Source organism: Hemitrygon akajei, chromosome 1 (assembly GCF_048418815.1).
Source record: "Hemitrygon akajei chromosome 1, sHemAka1.3, whole genome shotgun sequence".
Lineage (NCBI taxonomy): Eukaryota > Metazoa > Chordata > Chondrichthyes > Myliobatiformes > Dasyatidae > Hemitrygon > Hemitrygon akajei.
In genome coordinates this window covers 6,880,663-6,898,301 of record NC_133124.1, presented here as the reverse complement: position 1 = coordinate 6,898,301, position 17,639 = coordinate 6,880,663, and the positions used below count along the sequence as shown (strand labels likewise).

The 17,639-nt window shown below is 39.5% G+C and overlaps 1 protein-coding gene across 2 annotated transcripts in view; it reads left to right on the top strand.

Moving 5' to 3' along the window:
• The window catches only part of dscc1 (DNA replication and sister chromatid cohesion 1), a 91,032-nt gene that overhangs the window by 44,982 nt on the left and 28,411 nt on the right, over window positions 1-17,639 (top strand). For both annotated transcript variants that reach the window (XM_073028042.1, XM_073028111.1), the window contains one exon: window positions 14,142-14,232. In XM_073028042.1, coding sequence (XP_072884143.1) covers window positions 14,142-14,232 — 91 coding nt within the window. The remainder of the gene's footprint in view (window positions 1-14,141; window positions 14,233-17,639) is intronic.

Below are 17,639 nucleotides of genomic sequence, written 5' to 3'. Positions count from 1 at the left end.
TGACTTATGTTAAACATAGTGTTTATCTGATGGCCAAGATGCTCAATTTTAGTATGATCAGACCATAGAAACTTCTTCCAGCTGGCGTCAGAATCTCCCACATGCCTTCTGGGAAACTCTTAGCCAAGATTTCAACTGAAAATTTTCAGCAGTGGCTTTCTCTTTGCCACTGTCCCATAAAGCTGCAATTGGTGAAGCACCTGGTCACCTTTTGTTTGCGCATTCTCTTACATCTTAACCACTGAAGCTTGTTGTCATTGGTCTCTTGGTGGCCTCCCTCACTAGTCTCCTCTTTGCATGGTCGTTCAGTTTTTGAGGATGGCCTACTCTTGGCAGCTTTACAGCTGTGTCATATTCTTTCCATTCTTGATGATTGAATTAACTGTACTCTTAAGGGATACTCAGTGTCATTGAAATTTTCATCTCCTGATTTGTGCTTTTCAATAACCTTTTCACGGAGTTCTTATGTCCTCATGGTGTAGTTTTTGCCAAGACACTGATTCATCAGCAGTGGAACCTTCCAGGTATGGGTGTAGTTCTACTACCATCGATTGAAACACCTTGTCTGCATACAGGTCTCCACAAACAGATCTGTATTTATCTAATTATGTAACTTCTAAAACTAATTACCTGCATCAGTGATGAATTGATGTGTCATATTAAAGGGGGTGAATACTTAAGCAATCAATTTTTTGGGTTTTATATTTGTAATTAATTTAGATCACTTTGTAGAAATCTGTTTTCACTTTGACACAAAAGAGTTTTTCTGTTCCAAAAAAACCAAATTAAATCCATGTGATTCGATGTTATAAAACAGGATAACTTCCCGGGGGGGGGGAGGGGACGTGGTGAATATATTTTATAGACGCTGTATATGTCACGATATACAACCCTGAGATTCATTTTCTTATGGGCATACTCAATATAACCCTGATAGAATCAATGAAAGACCACATTCAATAGGGTGGACAACCAGTGCGCAAAAGACAACCAACTGCAAATACGAAAGGAAAAAAAAGTGATAAATATCAAAAGCATAAGATGAAGAGTCCTTGTAAGTGAGTCCCTAGATTGTGTGTAGTTGTTGTTAAGTATATCAGTTCTTTAAAATATGTAATATATTTGACATCTAAATTTCTGAAGTTTATCTGGTTCATGTCTCTGTTATTGAGGTCAGATGTGGTGGCCCTCAACAGCCTGGTTTGAGATTGGCTGTCTGTATATCTGGCCTCTCCAGGCGGAAGAGGGTAGGAGAGGGGCAAAACTGCTGAGCCATCGATTCTCCTTAAGTCAAGTGTGCAAAGGTCACACAACATGAACTTACATCGACCCAGGGAATTTAATAATTTTTTTCTGTTTTGTTATAAAATCAGAACTCTAAAAAGTGCAATAATACTGGAAGGTCTCAAGCATTATTTCCAGCTACTTCCCACCCTCAGTGTTTTTTCTCTAAGATCAAAGCCATCATTATTTTAGCCATGCAGGCTTGATCAGCTCTATCATTGTAACTTTGCACAGCCACTGACTAGAACATGGAACACAGCAGCACAGTACACAATTTAACCTACTCTAAAATCAGTCTAACCTTTCCTTCCTATATAGTTCTCCATTTTTTAAATCATCCATGTGTCTGTTAATGAGTTGCTTCAATGTTCCTAACGTATCTGCCTCTACCATCAGCCTGATAGCATGTTCCACCCATCCACCACTCTGTGTTTTAAAAAAAAACCTACCTCTGACATCCCCCCTATATTTTCCTCCCATCAAAAAATCCTGCCACCTGCTGTTGCCAATTAACTGGACTCTGAAAACTCGCACTGGCCACTGTCACCACACTGTTCTAAATTCCAAGCAGAGAAAAGCAGTTTTATTCAGAACTGATTAGTAGTTACGGATATTGACCATTTGGTAAACTGGGTATGTTTGAATTTTCTTACTTGCAAGATCAACTGCTGTTCACAATAGAGGTGTTATAAGTCAATCTGCAAACTGACAATCGATGACCTTTGAAGTTAGTAAAGCAATTGGTGTGTGTGTGTGTGTGTGTGTGTGTGTGTGTGTGTGTGTGTGTGTGTGTGTGTGTGTTGTATGTTTCTTATCTTGTCTCCAGTAAGTGTAATCTGCTGTGCAAAGGGTAGTTGTGCCCTTCTTGCCTGGGCTGTCTGCACTCTAGAGCAACGCACACAAATGGTGGAGGAGTTCACCAGGTCAGGCAGCATCTATGGAAATGAATAAACAACTGATGTTTTTGGTCAAGACTCTTCATCAGGTCTGGATCCACAAAGCAATGTCCCCCTTGGATCCCATGCCTCCTTACTTTCTCAATAAGCCTTGCATTTGGGTACCTTATCAAATGCCTTGCTGAAATCCATATACACTACGTGTACTGCTCTTCCTTCATCAATGTGTTTAGTCACATCCTCAAAAAACTCAATCAGACTCATAAGGCAGGACCTGCCCTTGACAAAGCCATGCTGACTATTCCTGATCATATTATCCTCCTCCAAATGTTCATGAATCCTGCCCCTCAGGATCTTTTCCATCAGCTTACCACCCACTGAAGTAAGACTCACTATCTGACACCTGACTAGATTCATTTCCCAATACTAGATCAAATACAGCCTTTTCTCTTGTAGGCTTATCTACATATTGTTTATAGAAACCTTCCTGAACACACGTAACAAACTCCACCCCATCTAAACCCCTTGCTCCAGGGAGATGCCAATCAATATTTTGGGAAATTAAAATCTCCCACCACGACAACCCTGTCATTATTACACCTTTCCAGAATCTGTCTCCCTATCTACTCCTTGATGTCCCTGTTTCTATTGGGTGGTCTATAAAAAAAATCACCCAGTAGAGTTATTGACCCCTTCCTGTTCCTAACTTCCACCCATAGAGACTCTGTAGACAATCCCTCCATGACTTCCTCCTTTTCTGCAGCCGTGACACTACCTCTGATCAACAGTGCCACGCCCCAATCTCTTGCCTCCCACCCTGTCCTTTCTGAAACATCTAAAGCCTGGTACTCATAACCCCAAGCCATCCAAGTCTCTGTAATGGCCACAGCATCATAGCTCCAAGTACTGATCCACACTTTAAGCTCATCCACTTTGTTCAGAATGCTCCTTGCATTAAAATAGACACATCTCAAACCATCGGTCTGAGCGCGTCCCTTCTCTATCACCTGCTTATCCTCCCTCTCGCACTGTCTCCAAGCTTTCTCTATTTGTGAGCCAACTGCCTCTTCCTCCATCTTCAGTTCTGTTTCCACCCTCAGCAATTCTAGTTTAAACTCTCCCGAACAGCCTTAGCAAACCTCCTCGCCAGGATATTGGTCCCCCTGGGATTCAAGTGCAACTCGCCTTTTTTGTACAGGTCACACCTGTCCCAGAAGAGGTCCCAATGATCCAGAAATCTGAATCCCTGCCACCTGCTCCAATCCCTCAGCCACACATTTATCCTCCACCTCACTCTATTACTACACTCACTGTCACGTGGCACAGGCAGTAATCCTGAGATTATTACCTTTTGAGGTCCTGCTTTTCAACTTCCTTCCTAACTCCCTGTAGTCTGTTTTCAAGACCTCCTCCCTTTTCCTACCTATGTCGTTGGTACCAGTACGTACTACGACCTAGCTATTCTCCTTCCCACTATTGTGAACGCGATCAGAAATGTCCCGGACCCTGGCACCTGGGAGGCAAACTACCATCCGTGTTTCTTTTCTGCATCCACAGAATCGCCTGTCTGAACCCCCCTAACTATAGAGTCCCCTATCACTGCTGGCATCCTCTTCCTTTCCCCACCCTTCTGAGCCACAGGGCCAGACTCTGTGCCAGAGGCGCGACCACTATTGCTTCCCCCAGGTAGGTCGTTCCACCCAACAGTACTCAAATAAGAGTACTTATCGTTAAGGGGGACAGACACGGGTACTCTCTAGCATCTGACTCCTGTCCTTCCCTCTCCTGACTGTAACCCACTTATCTGTCTCCTGAGGTCCCGGTGTGACTACTTGCCTATAGCTCCTTTCTATCACCTCCTCACTCCCTGACCTGACGAAGGTCATCGAGTTGCATCTCCAGTTCCCTAACACGGTCCTTAAGGAGCTGCAGCTCGACACACCTGGTGCAGATGTGACCGTCTAGGAGGCTGGGTGTCTCCAGGACTTCCCACACCTGACACCAAGCACAGAACACTGGCCTCACACACATACTTCCTGTTTGTATTCTACACAGGGAATGTACCTCACCTCGACCCATTATCGCCTAAGCTCCGTTGAGCCAAAGCCTTTCTACTCTGTCTCCCTCTACAGTCACATATAGCGCAAGGCACATGTAGCACATATAAGGTAGCAAGCAAGCTATGTTATCGGTAATTTATAGTCTCACGAAAAAATAGTCCAAGTCCCCAAGTCCAGGAATGTTGCAGTAGTGTGCCGTCGTACACATTACAGCTTGTCTTCAGCCAAGCGACCTCTGGGGGGCAGCACTGACTCCAGCTTGGATGGTGCACCACAATGCCCCCAGCATTCTGATGGATCACACTGATTCTGATGCCTCTCCCCTGGGCAACTCTAAACAAGCGATACCATAGTTGGAGGTCCAGTCCTTGATACAACCGAGGCCACGCAGCTTCCTCCCCATCTGCCAGTGATTCGGACTTGCAGCATTCCACGTTAACAATGTCCAACAGGTTCTTGCGATCATAAGAAAAGTAACTAAGACAATCACTGCACATGGCCTTCATGACACCTGTCTGATGCAGACAGCAGCACAATTTGCGCCAAGTCCAGCTCCTTCAGTTTCTTAACCAACGAGCTACTTAACTGATGTGGTAGACCCAAAAGTATTTTAAGTTATTAATGTCCAATAGAGTCTTGTGATCATAAAATATCTGTTTAAAAAAGGACAATACCACCTTTAGTTGACCCAATAGAAGATGCTACAATCAAATATACAGCTTTCTGACTCATCAAAGAGCCACAATGTGGATTGCCACAATTTTGTTATAGGTGGCATGGCTTGTACCATGCAGTGCTAAGCAGTGTCATTACCTAACATCTCCAACACTGGGCTCATATTAATCCTTTCATGAAGGACACACACTCATTTCAGAATTCCTTTTTTATTTTATTTTTTTTATTAGTTTTTTTAAATACATTTTCTACATAGCTACAGATAAAAAAAAACCCAGATCAAAATGAACATTAATACAGTGCAAAAATAAACATACAATAATAATATGATACAAAGAAAGATAATTGAGAAAGCACCCAAATTGAAGACATGTAAAATTAGTATCCTCCCCAAGCCCCGCAACAAAAAAAAACTCCAGACCAACCACAGCACAATATAGAGAATATAAATCAGGACAATCAAACCCCCAAAACTGTAAATACACTTAGCAACAGAAGATATTAATGCCTACTACCAACAAAAAAAAGGAGCTGAAAGCAAGGGACCGAAAAAAAACCTTAGTCAAGAGGAAGGTTATGAAAGTACTCAATAAAAGGTCCCCAGACCTTATGGAACTTTAAATCCGAATTAAGAACTGAATAATGAATTTTTTCAAAGTCTAAGCAGGCCATAATATCGTTAAGCCATTGAGCATGCGTGGGTGGGGCAACATCTCTCCATCTAAGGAGGATTAAACGTCTAGCCAGGAGAGAGGCAAAAGATAATATTCAACACTTAGTCGAACTCAGACATAAATCTGTCTCACCCCAGAAACCGAACAAAGCAATTAAAGGGTTAGGTTCTAGGTGGTGATTCAGAATATGCGATAACGTTATGAAGACATCTTTCCAAAATTTCTCCAAGCTAGGACAAAGCCAGTGCATATGAATGAGAGAGGCCTCGCCCCTTTTGCATTTATCACAAAGCGGACTGATGTTAGGGTAAAATCGAGATAATTTAGATTTAGACATATGGGCTCTATGAACAATAGAATTCCTTTTTTAAAATCACACATTTAACATGCTCCCGCGAGACCTGACTAGGCCCAAAACAACTTTTTAATGAGCTCTCATGTAATTCAACCTGGTGTGGGTATCCTTTTTAATGTGCTTCCACAAGATCTGACCCAGTCCAGGGCAATGTCTTTAACGTGCTCCTGTGGTATCGGACCCTGCCCAAGGCAACTTCTTTTTAATATGCTCCAAAGATTCAACTCGGTCCAGGTCAACCTCTCTCTTCAACATGCTCCCATGAGATCTGACTTCATTCTCATTTCCCCCTCTCACCTTCTCTCTTTACCTACCCATCCTCTCCCTCTGGTGTTCCTTGGCCTTCCCCCTTTTCCATGGTCTTCTACCCCTCTCCTATCGGATTCCATCTCCTCCAGTCATTTATCTCTTTCACCAATCAATTTCCCAGCTCTTTACTTCACCCCTCCCCCTCTCCCAGTTTCACCTATCATCTGCAACTGTGTACATCTTCCTCCCCTCTCCCCATCTGCTTACCCTCACTTCTCCACTTTCTTTTCCGTCCTGAAGAAAGGTCTCAGCCCAAAGTGTGTACGGTTTACTCTTTCCCATAGATGCTGCCTGGCTTGCTGAGTTCCTCCAGCATTTTGCATGTGTTACCTAGGATTTTGGACTGATCAACTACTGGGACTCAATTCCTTTCTCTTGTATAACAAAGTCAAGGGTTCAAAATAAATTTATTATCAAATATACAATCCTGAGATTGTTTCTTGTGGGCATTCACAGTAATTCCGAAAAAGATAATAGAACCAATGAAAGACAGCAACCAACAGGACAAACGGCCAAATGTACAAAAGGCATCAAATAGTGCAAATACAAAAGATAATAATAAATAAGTAAACAGTAAAATCGAGACCATTAAATGTCTTTGAAAGTGAGTCCATTAGGTTGTGGGAACAGTTCAGTGATGGGACTTTGAAGGGTTAACCATCTTGGTGGAATCTCCAACTGTTGTCACCAATTAACTGGATTCTGACAATTTGCACTCATTCCTCAATCATACCTTATTTTACTTGTGCACAAGAACAGCATGGCCCCTGAACCATTTCTAAAGTCTTAACAGAGAAATGCAATTTTTATACAGACTTGACTAGCAATTATGGGTATTGATCATTTGGTAAATTGGGTATGTTTGAATTTGTTACTTGCAAGATCAATTGCCATTCACAATAGAGGTGATAACTGATGATACTTTGAAGTTAGTAAAGCAGTTGTTCCTTAGTTGGTGTGTGTATTTTGCATTCTTCTGTTACATTCTTTATCTTGGCTCCAGTAAGTGTAAAATGCTATTCAAGGGAAGCTATGCTCTTCAAAGGCCTGGGCTGTCTGCACTCTTTCTGCAACAGAGCATAGGAGCAGACCCTTTGGCCCACAGTGTTTTGCCAAACCGGTTAAATTAGTAATCAAAATGGCTAACTAAACTAATCTCCTCTGCCTATATAATGTTTGTATCCTTTCATTTTCCTCTCATTCATGTGGATGTGTCTTTAAAAATCCCTAATGCATCTGCCTCAACCATCACCCCCAAGTGGCGCATTCCAGGCACCCACCACTGTGTGTGTGTCAAAAAAAGCACCTGCCCCCTCACATTGCCTATGGAGCTATCCCCTCTCCCTTCAATTCATGCTGTCTGGTATTAGACATTTCAATCCTGGGGAAAGGATACCATTTGTATACTCAGCTGATGTATCTCATAATGTTTTCAACCTCCATCAGATCTCCCCTCAGATCTGGACATTAAGTTCACCCTTATCTTCCTGCAACTTCCACACCCCCTTGTAGGAGCCATTTCTGCCCTAAGGAAAGGACTGGTGGTCTATTCTATCTATGCCTCTTGTACTCCTGTATGTACTGGAGAATAAAAGTAATCTGTAGGTTGGAGGTCAGCAGGAGACGCTCATGGAGTGAGCACTGTTTCAGATTTGCTCCATAACCTTTACTTTTTTTAACCTATGATCACCCTTATTTAACTTATTTTTACCTACACCAAAAGATTCTTGCTACTTTTTTGGACTTATCTTTAAGAGTTTATTGTGAATTTTTGAAGAAATGGCTCTTAGATCTAAAGGGTGAGAAACTGGGAAAAATCCTAACGGAAACGGAAAAAAGCAGATTGATCCTAAACGTACTGAATTGACTTATGAAATGTTATTGGAGATCTTAAATGAAAAATTTGAAGAACAATGACTAATTTTTAAACAAGATATAAAGGCTTTTCAAGATTATATGGATAAAACGGATTCAGTAATTAACCAGCAGCAAGCCCTAATCGCAACTCTGCAAGAAGACGCTCGGAAGCGAGATTTGATAATTGAAAAACTGGAGCAGAACTTTCGGCGATTAAACAAGTGGAAACACTTAAAGCCAAGAGTGTCGACTTTGAGAATCGGTCCAGAAGACAGAACCTACACATACTTGGTCTCCCGGAAGGTAATGAACAAGGGGACCCCTCGAAGTACTTTGCTCAACTTTTAAAGATAGATAGATAGATAGATACTCCCCTTCTGTATTTCCAGACAGTCCTCCATTACTCGATCGCGCTCACAGAATTATGCGTCGATCAACAAGTGCTTCAGCTAAACTACCGGTTGTAATTGTCCGATTTCACTATGTGCATGTTAAAGAGCAACTTATTCGTGTGGCTCGGCGTGCAGGGATGGTCAAATTTCAAGATCACAGCTTCCGTTTAGTAGAAGATTTTAGTCCAGAAGTAATGAAGGCAAGGCTTCTTTTTAAACCTCTGATGTCTGAATGTTATGAGAAAAATCTAAAACCTACGCTCTTATACCCTGCGAAGCTCAGAATATTGCCTCCGAATGCACCACGGCAGGTCTTTTTTTCTACATCTGAAGCAAGAAGATTTCTGAATGAGAACTTCCCTACTGCTACGGATTCTCATTCTTAATAAATGAGTGATTTTGATCGTGCAAGTTGGTTTTTATTTCCAAAACCAGATTTTGTTTTTGGCTATTGGTGTAGGTTTACTTCATATTTTATACTCTAGTTAAAGTTTTTTTTGGACTTGTTATTTTACTTACTTCAACCACTGTACTTTATCTTTGGTTATTATTATTAATCCTTTGAAGGTGAATTTTTTTTACTAAGATGGCGGTTTCTTTAAAATATTTTTGAGTTTTTTTTTGATTTCACCATTTTTTAATCTCTCGTCTTCTTCCTATAATGCATCTCTTACCACAGTTTAAATTTTTTTTTGGTGTTTGGGTTTTTAACCCGATTTATAAGTTACTAGTGATTATATTCTTTTTGTTTTTTTTACGATTAATTATATTAAGAAGTTTGGTTTTAGTATAGTGATTATTATTTCTTTAGAGTTTGGGTGGATCTTTATTTTATCCTTTATATACGGAGTTGTCTTCTGCTGATATATATGGGGGTAGAGTTAGTTTCCTTTTTCCTTTTTCCCAACCTATCCCTGGCTGGGATGGTCTTTTTTCTTCTTGGGTGGGGGGTGGGAGGTCTTTTTCTAAATCTTATGGTTCTTATACTAGTTTTTTTTAGTTTTTTCATTTGGGCTGATTTTAAACTACAAAAATGTCCGCGATGTTGTCACTTCCGGGTGCATGAGTTCATAATTTGGTTAACCCTTTATATACCAAAGGGTTGATTTCAGAAATATGGCTCAGACTATTAATTTTGTCTCTTGGAATACTAATGGCTTAAACCATCCGATTAAACGGAAAAAGATTTTCAAAGTATTCCAAAGACTTAATGCTCATATTATTTTTGTACAAGAAACTCATGTGAGGAAAGAGGACAATTATCGCTTTTTTAGGTTTTGGAGGGGTCAACAGTATTATTCGAATTCGAATGCCAAAGTAAAGGGAGTTTCAATTTTTATTGACTCCTCTATTGCATTTGTCCAACATGATATCTTTTTGGATCCGAATGGTAGATTTCTGTTAATTACTGGCTTACTTTTTAACAAAAAGGTTGCTATGGTTAATGTTTATGCTCCAAATGTGGATTGTCCCGATTTTTTAAAGTCCTTATTTACTTCTTTACCTAATCTAAATGAATATAAGTTAATAATGGGTGGTGACTTTAATTGTTGTTTAAATCCTTCGATGGACAAATCTATATCTACTCAGACTTTACCTAATAAGTCGGCCACTTGTATTAACTCTTTTTTGACTGATAATGGAATTTTTGATATTTGGAGATTTCGGCATTCTAAGGACAAAGAGTTTTCATTTTTCTCACATGTTTATCATTCTTACTCGAGAATTGATTATTTTTTTATTGACTCTTGCTTTATTCCATCGGTAATTGGTTGTAATTATGATATTATAGCCATCTCTGACCATGCTCCATTAAAATTTTCTATTAAATTTACGGATACAGCTTCTAGTGCTAGACAATGGCAATTTGATTCTACCTTATTGCAAGATCCGGATTTTATTAAATTTATGAAGGAACAGATCGAATTCTTCTTTTCAACTAATTCTACGGATGATATTTCTTGTGGAACACTTTGGGACACTTTTAAAGCTTATATACATGGACAGATTATCTCCTATTCTGTTGGTCTGAGAAAACGCATTAAGATGGAAACTCTTTTATTGGTTGATAAAATTAAAGAGATTGACAAGAAATATTCGATTACTCCTAGCAAGGAGCTTTACAAACAAAGGGTTGAACTTCAAACAGAACATAGTTTATTACTTACATCTTTGATTGAAAATCAATTAATGAAAACCAGATCTGATTTTTATATACATAGTGATAAATCGGGTAAACTGTTAGCTAGTCAATTGAAGAATGCTTTGGTTAAACGTCAAATTACTAAGATCCGTCAGCAGAATGGGGATCTGACAGTTAACCATAATGAGATAAATAAATCATTTCAAGATTTTTATACCTCCCTGTATCATTCCGAATTCCCTAATGATCGTAATGCCATGTGTGATTTTCTTGGGAAATTGAATTTTCCAAAATTATCATCAGAGGATCTTTCAATATTAGAAACTCCTATTATGGATGCAGAAATTAAAGGGGTTATTTCCTCTATGAATTCTGGGAAAGCACCAGGTCCAGATGGGTATACAGTAGAATTTTTAAAATGTTTTTCCGCTACTCTTTCTCCTTGGTTATGCAGGGTTTTTGAAGAAGCAATTAGATTGGGCAATCTACCACAATCTTTTTATAGAGCTTCCATTTCTTTAATACTGAAGAAAGATAAAGACCCTACTGACTGTGCATCCTATAGACCAATATCTTTATTGAATGTAGATTCCAAGATCTTTTCCAAGTTACTGGCATCCAGGCTGGAGAAGGTATTACCCCAAATTATTTCGGAAGATCAAACCAGTTTTATTAAAAATCGCTATTCTTTTTTCAATGTTAGGAGATTATTGAATATTGTTTATACTCCTTCACATAGCACTTCAGAATGTGTTATTTCATTAGATGCGGAGAAAGCATTTGATAGAGTTGAATGGCCATACTTATTTTATGTGCTCGAGAAGTTTAATTTTAGTCCGACATTTATTTCCTGGATTAAACTGATATATCATACTCCAGTAGCCTCGGTGCTTACTAACAATCTAAGATCTCCCTTTTTTTGTTTATTTCGGGGTACTAGACAAGGCTGTCCTCTTAGTCCATTATTATTTGATATTACTTTAGAACCCTTGGCAATTGCTATCAGAGAATCACAGAACATTTTTGGCATTAATTGTGGGACAGATATACATAAGTTATCATTATATGCAAATGATTTATTATTATTTATTTCTGATCCTGAGAAATCTATTCCTGCAGTTTTATCATTGTTGGTTCAATTTAGTGATTTTTCCGGGTATAAATTAAATCTTAATAAGAGTGAATTGTTTCCTTTAAATAGACAGGTTCCAATTTATGGAAATTTACCTTTTAAATTAGTTAATGACTCTTTTATTTACTTAGGGATTAAAATCACATAAAACTATAAAGACTTATTTAAGGTTAATTTTTTACCCTTAATTGATCAAATTAAATGTTTGTTTACTAAATGGTCACCACTATCTTTATCACTGATAGGTCGGATTAATGCTATTAAGATGGTTATTTTACCCAAGTTTTTATATATATTTCAAGCGGTACCAATTTTTATTCCGAAATCTTTTTTTGCTAATGTTGATTCAAAAATTTCCTCATATATATGGCAGAATAAAAATCCTAGGTTAGGTAAAATATATTTACAGAAGGCAAAGAAGGAAGGTGGATTGGCATTGCCTAATTTTAGATTTTATTATTGGGCAGTTAATATCCGATATTTGATATGTTGGTTAAAGAATTGGAATATATCTTTTAGCCCTCATTGGGTGAACTTGGAAATTAAATCTGTACAAGGATTTGCATTGGGTTCTATTTTAGGGACTTCTCTTCCCTTTGCTCTTTCTAAATTGCTGAAACGAATTGACAACCCGATAGTTAAACATACTTTACGTATATGGTTTCAATTTCGGAAATTTTTTGGGTCAACTCAGTTTGTTTTAAATATTCCTATTGCATCCAATTGCTTTTTTTATCCTTCTATTATAGACCAAGCTTATTCAGCTTGGAAGACTAAAGGATTATTAAGATTTTCCGATTGATTTTTGGATAATTGTTTTATGTCTTTTGAGCAATTATCTAATAAATATAATTTGCCTAGATTTCATTTTTTTAGATATTTACAGATTAGGAATTTCTTAAATACTATACTTCCTACTTTTCCAAATTTTTTGTCTTCAGGTATTTTGGAGAATTTGTTTGAACTACATCCTGTTCAGAAAGGGCTAATATCAAAACTCTACAATATAATTATGAAGATACGTTCAGAGCCCTTTTATAAGACTAAAAATGATTGGGAAAGAGAACTTAACCTTATTATCCCTATTGAGAATTGGGATAAAATTCTTCAATTAGTTAATACATCATCTATATGTGCTAAACATTCATTAATACAGTTTAAAGTTGTGCACAGGGCTCATATGTCCAAGGATAAATTGGCTCATTTTTATTCCTATATAAATCCTATTTGTGACAGATGTCATTCTGAGATAGCGTCTTTAACTCATATGTTTTGGTCATGTCCGCTTTTGAAAAAATATTGGAAAGATATTTTTGATATTATTTCTGCGGTATTGAACATTGATTTACAACCTCATCCTATTACTGCAATTTTTGGTTTACCAATGATGGACTCACTCCATTTATCCTCTTCCGCTTGTCGAATGATTGCATTTCTTACATTAATGGCTAGAAGATCTATTTTGTTGAAATGGAAAGAAATTAATCCTCCTACCGTATTTCTTTGGTTTTCTCAAACTATATTATGTTTAAATTTAGAAAAACTTAGAAGTGTTGTATTTGATAATTCTATTAAATTTGAAAAGATATGGAGACCATTTATTCAATATTTTCATATGATGTAATATGACCCTGTTCCAAGCCTATTTGTTTTTCCAGTTTTGATTGTATATATGTTGAGAGGATCGGAGTTGACGACACTGATGATTTTCTATTGTTGTGAGATATTATAAACAGCCCTTTTTTATTTTTTATTTTTCTCTTTTTTCTTTTTTTGTTTTTTTCTCTCTATTAGTTATTAGATTATTAAGATTAGTTTTTTTGCATAATTTTTTTTCTTTTTTCTGGTTTAAAAAAAAAATATTATGATATACCTAGGTTTGACTTGTTTATTTGTATATTGTATCGTTCATGATTTGGGAATACTCATACTGTAATCATTGCTTATGTATTCTCTCATGTTTAGTTGGAAAGTGTATGTTTGTAATCCCATTATCTATGTATCATTTTATTTTGTTGATATTAATAACAATAATAAAAAGATTGAAAAAGAAAAAAAGTAATCTGTAGGTTGATTTTTGGATTATATCAGCACTGCTCTATTTATTTAGAGATACTGCACAGAACAAGCCCTTCAGGCCACACCGCCCAGGAGCCCCCATTTAACTTTAGCCATTGTAAGTTGTCCTGTGACTAATTAACGGATAGGCCTTTGGACTGTGGGAGGAAATTGGGGGACATGGACAAAACCCACACGTTCCACTGGGAGGACTTAACAGACAATGTTATCCTGTCCAAAATTAAATGAATCTAAAATATGGAGTACCAGTGTTTTGATTGGTATTACTGATTCTTTGTCTTGCAGTATACAACGGCAGAGTTACTTGAAAGAATTCAAGCTAGTGAGCAGGAGCTAATGCGGCAATTGCAGCTGTTACGTGCATGCAGGATTGAGGGTGAGTTGGAAGAATAGGAACTTGATGCACTGTAGTGAACTTTTTACCAAAGTGGCCATTTTCTAGCTTCCCTGCTGTAATTCTGACTTAAAAGTACAGTTCTCCATAGGTGGTGGGTTCTCGTTCTCAGACTTCCCCTGCGGCCTGATGTTTCATTATGTGCACCTTCGGGGTGGGGTCTTGTGGTTGACCTGGGTCCTCGCCAATGTCAGGCCAGCAGGCAGTGGCCCCTGCACTCGATCTCTCTCTCTCTCTCGCTCTCTCTCATATGTTGGGATGGAGAGCAGTTTTTGATGGCCTCCGGATCATCATCTCTTTGGAGACTTTGTTATTGCTTGCGTGGAAGGGGTTTGATGCGAGTGGGGGAGGGTTGATGTTTTTGCTGCTGCTTATGTGAGAGGGAGGGGTGGTTTTGGGGTTCTCATGTTTTCTGTCATTCATCCTTTGGGGATGTTTTTTTCTGTTTTGTGGGTGTCGCCAAAAAGTAAGAATTTCAAGTTGTATACTGTATACATTCTCTGATATTAACTTGGACTATTGAACTGTAAGATATGATTTGAATCATTTATATTACTTCTGTGACTTTTCAGTCCTGTTTCAAAAGGACAGTAAATGAGTTGGAGAAAAACCAACTTCTGTCTCCAAATTGTCTCTTTCAAAATAAGATGCCAACTTCTGTGTAACGCACACAAAATGCTGGAGGAACTCAGCAGGCCAGGCAGCATCTATAGAAAAGAGTACAGTTGAGGTTTCGGGCCGAGACCCTTCAGCAGGACTGGAAAAGAAAGATGAGGAGTCAGAGTTAGAAGGTGGGAAGGGAGGGGAGGAAGAAACACCAGGTGATAGGTGAAACTGGAGGGAGGGGGTGGTAAAGAGTTGAAAAGTTGGTTGGTGAAAGAGATACAGGGCTGGAGAAGGGGGAATCTATCAGGAGAGAACAGAAGGCCATGGAAGGAAGAGGAAGTGGGAGGAGCACCAGAGGGAGGTGAGAGAAGGAAAATGGGATGGTGAAGGGTGATGGGGGGCCATTACCAGTAGTTCAAGAAATCAAATGTTCATGCCATCAGGTTGGAGGCTACTCAGATGGAATATAAAGTGTTGTTCATCCAACCTGAGTGTGGCCTCATTAGAGGAGGCTATTTATGGACATGTTGGAATGGGAATGGAAGTGTAATTAAAAATGGTGGCCACTGGGAGGTCCTACTTTTTCTGGCGGAAACCTTTCGATGTGTCTGGAGTGAGGTAAATGTCTCAGATTCCTACCATCCATGTTCCATTGTGCAATGAATTTATTTCCAAGCAGTCCTATTACCTATGGTGTCCTGTTACTTAGTATTCCATGTGAGAATAATTACATTATGAACTGTTTGTGCGGCATGGGTACCTGGTTAAGACTCGAGTGTAAATCTCACGCACCGAAAGTTCAAAGTATAGATTTATTATCAAAATACATACATGTCGCCATATTCCCTGAGATTCACTTTCTTAGAAGTTTTCACAGTAAATACAAAGAAAAACAATAGAATACATCTTCCAGTTAGATGGCAGTGCATTCGAACGCAGTGGCCTCGCGGGGGTCAACCAAAATTGCACTTTTCTTTTTAAAAATGTGTTTTTATGATCATAAGTCTATGCTGCAATGGGTGCAGCAGATCTACCACATCAATGATCTGCTCGTTGTTCAGAGCAGCTGGCTGGGTATCAAAGGAGCCAGCGATGAATGCGACGAGGAGGTGCCCGGGTCACAGGAGGAGGAAGATCCCGGGTTGCAGGAGGGGGAGGAGCCTGGGCCACAGAACGTTCCATAAGACCATAAGACATTGGAGTAGAATTAGGCCACTCAACCCATTGAATCTGCTCTGCCATTCCATCATGGCTGATCCTGGATCTCACTGAACCCCATACACCTGCCTTCTCGCCATCTGGATACCCCCACCATAGGAAACCTCCTCTCCACATCCATCTTATGTAGTCCTTTTGACATTAGGTAGTGTTATGAACCCCGTAACTGGGTCACTTACCAGCAAAGATAGAGAGGTCCGTTGAAGTCTGATGGTGCTATTTTTAAACATTTTTATTTATAAAGGGGCACAAAAGTAAGGTTAATACAAACATTCAGATAATATACGTCATCAATACTCAATCTAAAGCGCGGGATAGAGTATACATCAATAAGAAGTAGCTCTATCGTTTTGTCTAGGGGTAAAAATATTGTCCGATGGAAATATAAACGTCTTTCAAGTTCATGCAGGCTTTTAGCCGTTTGGGGACCGCTGGGTTTCAATTGTTGGAGAGAGAGAGATTTTTGGTGAGAAAAGAAACTTGCCAGTCTGTTGGACGCAAACCATTGAATCGGGAACGTGGGTTCCCCGTTGTCAGTTTGAAGTCCTTTTCGGTGTTATCAGCCACCCGTTCCCCAGGCAAGGGGAAACGAACCACACGTGGCTTCCGAATAGCTTCCCGTTACCACGGGAGCGATGAGCGATGGAGTCTCCTTCTGGTGCGTCGCTAGGGGACTGCCTCCTGCAGCCCCTTTTTATCTTGACTTGCAGAGTTGTAGATGTCAATCAAGGTGGGGTGATACAATCTCCATCCCACATTGCCCAAGGGTGTGCACGTAGCCCTGATAGCTGGCACGTAGCATAGGGTCGCAATCCACAAAGGTGTCTCCAAGAAACAATGGTCAAAATCCGTTGCGTTGTCTTTCTGAGGATTCTCTCTCATTTCCTGGGTCCAAGACCCGAATTAATAGCGATCTTGCGATTCTCAGGAAGGAGGGGGCTGGGATCATAACAGTAGATTTCAATGAGATCCCCACCTATTCTTCTAAATTCCAGTGAGTACAGGCCCAAAGCTGTCAAGTGCTCCTCACATGTTAACCCCTTCATTCCTGGAATCATTCTCATGAACCTCCTCTGGGCTCTCTCCAATGACAGCGCATCCTTTCTAGATATATGGTCCAAATCTGTTGACAGTGCAGTTCGGAGGAGCCGACCTGGTGCAGACTGTGTTGCTGCTACTACGCAAAGACGTTGGAGTTAGTGCGTGAAAGCAGCATGCAGGGTAACAGTGAGTGACTGTCTCGGGCATTTCTCTTGTTATCGCTGGACCCTGTTGGACATTGATAATGTAAGATGCCGCAGGCCTGTTTCCCTTCTTTGGTGACAGGACAGGCTTCAAGGCAGCAGCGTCGCCTCCGTTGTAGGGAGGACCAGGCCTCAAGCTGTGAGGAAACAAGGATCCAATTGCACAAGGTGGTCTTGGAACTTGCTGATTAGTTTTGAGGGGATGACTGTGTTCAATGCAGAGCTGTAGTCAATGAAGAGGATCTTTGTGTATGCATTGTCACTTATACATCATTGGATTTTTTTTCTCTGGCAAAATCAACTGTCATTTCCACCAAACTC